The 4,027-nt window shown below is 42.0% G+C and overlaps 1 protein-coding gene across 1 annotated transcript; it reads left to right on the top strand.

Annotated features, from left to right (window-relative positions):
* Nucleotides 1-565: 565 nt before the first annotated feature.
* LOC119415429 (protein NDRG2) lies at nt 566-779 on the top strand (the record flags this gene model as incomplete). Its single annotated transcript, XM_037682572.1, is given in 1 exon segment — nt 566-779. A coding segment is annotated over 1 exon segment (164 nt), but the record flags the coding sequence as incomplete, so codon positions are not given.
* Between the last annotated feature and the right edge of the window lie 3,248 nt (nt 780-4,027).

The raw sequence follows: 4,027 nt of genomic DNA, 5'->3' as shown, positions 1-4,027 counted from the left end.
AATAAACCGTTGCAATAGTCCAGTCTAGACGTGACAAATGCATGGACCAGTTTTTCTGCATCATTTTTAGACAAGATGTTTCTAATTTTAACGATATTACACAGGTGGAAGAAGGCAGTTCTAGTAACGTTTTTAATGTGGGGGATAAAAGACATGTCCTGATCAAAAATAACACCAAGATTTTTAACGTTAGAGCTGGAGGACAGATTAATGCCATCTAAGGAGGGAGAAAGACTGAAACATTCATTCCTAAGGTGCTCAGGTCCAAAACCAAAACCTCAGTCTTGTCTGTGTTCAACAGGAGAAAATTAAGGGTCATCCAGGTTTTTATGTCTTTAAGACATGCTTGTAGTCTAAGTAGCTGATTGGATTCATTGGGTTTAATGGACAAATATAATTGTGTGTTATCAGCATAACAATGAAAATTTATCTCATGCACATTTATCAGCCACGTTGTGAACAGACTGTATTGATCGATGTAAAGCGTTGGTGGGATATGGCATAAAGTTTGTTCCGGACTTTGAACTATTGCAGCAGCTTATGTGAGTCTCGTGTTTCCCCACAGTGGCGTCCTCCTGCATGACGCGCCTGTCCCGCTCTCGCACCACCTCACTTTCTTCCTCCTACTCCATGGACGGCTCCCGCTCTCGCTCCCGCACCCTGTCCCAGGGCTCGCAGGGTGGCCAGATGCCGCCCAGCCCCTCCCAAACCATGGAGGTGTCCTGTTGAAGAAAACCAAAAACCACCGAGAGAGAATGCGCGAGAGTGGAGGGCGAAAATAAACGACAATGGCGAAGCACGATGATAACGCAGGAACAAGACGAATGGGTTTCTTATTTGTCACTAAACAACTCCCGTCATTCCCCGCAAGAGCAGAACAGACGGAGGGAGGGAGGGGGTAGAGAGAAAAATGAAGGGATTTTAGTGAAAGATAGAGCTGCCATACTCCAATCCTTTTGTTTACACCCCCAGGTGAAACCAGTCAGCTGTTCTACAGTGATGCAGTCTTTAGAAGCATGAAGAGATTAAAAACAGGAAGGATGAAGAACAGGAAGTAGTCCTTTCTTCCTCCCTCTTTCAGCCAATAGAGCCCTTTAATTTCTACCCAGATTATGGTCTATAGAAGCATTAACCTACAGTAATACATCTGTAGAGTACAGTTCATGATGCTGATGATGATGATGATGACAACGGAATAGAAAAAAAATCATACAGTACATAATGACTTTAATATGATATAGAATAAAACCTACTATAGCAGAGATACTTACAATAATGTATCTATGACTTTTAAGCTTTTTTTGGGGGGGTGGGGGTTCGCTTTTTTATTTTATTTTCAGATTTGTAACCTGTCTCAACACGAGACTGCAGCTACTGATTGGTTGACTCGCCAGCTGGTGACAGCCAATAAAAAGCCATTCTAGCAACTATTTCCACCTTGATGTTGCAGGTTGTCTGTCTTCCATTTGCACCCCCCTTCGTATCAAGTGTTTTTATTTTCTTCTGTTTTCTTTGTTTCTTTTCATTGGATTTAAAGAGGAGGGGTGGAAGCTTGTTGTTTTTTCTCCTTCTGGACTGTTTGGACTTTGCATGCCTGGTGTTAGCCCATGTGAATATTCACTAGTTTTGGTTTTTCTTTCATATTCTGGGAATGAGTTGTGTGTGCGTGTTTAGTTTAGGAATTATAAAATGAAGAACCGCGTTGGTGTCGCACATTAAAAAGTGCTTCCGATGTTTCTGGCGGTCTGGTGTGCACGCCACACCCTTGTGCCGCTCAGTGGCTGCTTTGGATGAGGATCGCTGTGTTCATCACCTGGGTTCTCAATGTTCTTAGCCCTTACCGTGCGTGGATACCTCCTAACAAACCGGCTGATTACTTAAATTTCGTGCGCCGTGAGGTGAAACGAACGTACTCTTCTATTTATAGTCTATATAAAGGGATCGATCCGATTTCTTTTGGAGTGGGATTTTAATGAAAAAGGTTATGAACAATTACTTTTATCTATGAGTTCTGCATACAACTTCCTTTAACAATCTCAGTTTGGAGAAATGAAGTTTAATTCTGACCAGATTAACAGGCTAACTGCTAGCTAACTGCTAGCTTGAGCCAAGATCAACGTGGATTTCTGCCGTTTACAAACCACAACAATCTGACGTTATAAAAACGTATTGTTTATGTGAACACTAACTTATAATCACCATCAGTTTTGATTTACATGGTTGTGTGAAACTTTATGGTTATTTGCAAGCAAAAATATCAGCGGCAGCAGCAGCTAGCAGTAGGCTACACCAAAAGTGCTAATGCTAGATAGCTAGTAGCTACCAATATAACTGTATATTGTAAAATTGATAGAATTGAATAAGTTTATAAAATGGTATGTTTTTATGCACCTCTGTAATTCTTTTACACGGTGGCTCAGTTGGTAGAGCTGCCACCTCTCCGAGAAGGTCGCCAGTTCAAATCCCAGTCCCAAGCCCTTTCTGGGTGGAGTTTGCATGTTCTGTCTGTGCATGCGTGGGTTTTCTCCTGGTACTCTGGTTTCCTCCCACAGACCAAAAACATGCATGTTAGACTGATTGGTAACTCTAAATTGTCTCTAGGTGTGTGTGAGAGAGTGAATGGTTGTTTATCTCATTTATCTCTATGTGTCCTTGTGATGGACTGGAGACCTGTCCAGGGTGTCCCCCGCCTCTCACACAGTGACTGCTAGATATGGGTACCAGTGACCCCTGCGACCCAAAATGGAAGAAGTGGGTAAAGATAATAGATGGATGTAATTCCTTTAATTGAAATTGTTTTAGGACGGCAGCAGTCCACTTAGGACTTGGCTCTACTTGGACTATTAGCTCTTCAGTTTGGTCCAAATACACAAATTGCTCAGTTCTTGGTAATGAGACCCAAACCTGATAATAAACCTGATAATAAACAGTGTATACATTGTAAACTTACCAAACTTACTGTGTTCAGCAAAATGCGCTACGCGGTATTGCGCGCTGCTTCGACTGTGCTGAAAGTGAAACTTAAAGTGAACAGCCATGGCTTGAAAGTAGTCTCCATGCGCCCTCTGCTGGATATGTTGTACATCTGCACCTTTTGCCAGTAAGGACGCTTGTTCCCGGTGCTTATATCGGTGCATAATGAGACGATTATCACTGATACCGATATGCCCCCAAACATCTATATCGGCCTAAAATATCGCCCCAACCGATATATCGGTGGGGCTCTAACTTTTACTGCTCTTCTCATGGACAAACGTAGCAGACATGTCATCTTCATATGTTCGGTTTGGGTGTCAATGGCACATGCACGTAAGGATTGTGTGACTCTTGTATTAAACTTTTTTTCTCCATACCAAGGCCATTCAAAATATCTACAACAGGTAAAATATTAATTGTTTATAACCCTAACCTCAGCAAATCTGAACTTTTTTTTTTTTAGCAAGAAAAACACGAGTGTTAATGAAGTCAGGACAAAAAGGGATGAATGGAAGCGTTTGTTTCCAGATAACAGGATAAATAGCAAAAAAGGAGAAAGGATACGGTCTTTAGGGAAAGTATAGTAAACATATTAGACCAACAAAAGCACCCCCCCACCACCACCACCACTGCCAAAAACACTCAGAGGAAAAATGTCTGAAGAGCCAAGAGTTTGAGCCTTCAGCTATCAATTACAGCCAATAAGTACCGTATTTTCCAGTGTATAAGTCACAGTTTTTTCCTTAGATTTGTCAGTTCTGTGACTTATATGCCGAAGCAACTTATGTACTTTTTTCATATTCATAACGCAATTTTTGATTGACGCTTTAAATTTTCTAAGAACTGCAACAGCAAGTCCTCCCATGCGTGTGCTCGCTTCACTCAGCTGGTGCAGACGGAGGAACGCTGGAGAGCTAGCGGCTCAGGCCTGGATGGAAGGAAGGAATGGCTTCATTTTGCCTGGACTGATCGATCGATCAGTCCAGGCAAAATGAAGCTGTTTTGACTATTTGATAAATGTGACAGGTCAGCGACGAAAGCGACTTATATG

This window comes from Nematolebias whitei, chromosome 1 (assembly GCF_014905685.2).
Source record: "Nematolebias whitei isolate Nwh7 chromosome 1, NemWhi1, whole genome shotgun sequence".
NCBI lineage: Eukaryota > Metazoa > Chordata > Actinopteri > Cyprinodontiformes > Rivulidae > Nematolebias > Nematolebias whitei.
Note: the sequence above shows the minus strand (reverse complement) of the source record. Positions and strands in the feature narration are given on the sequence as shown.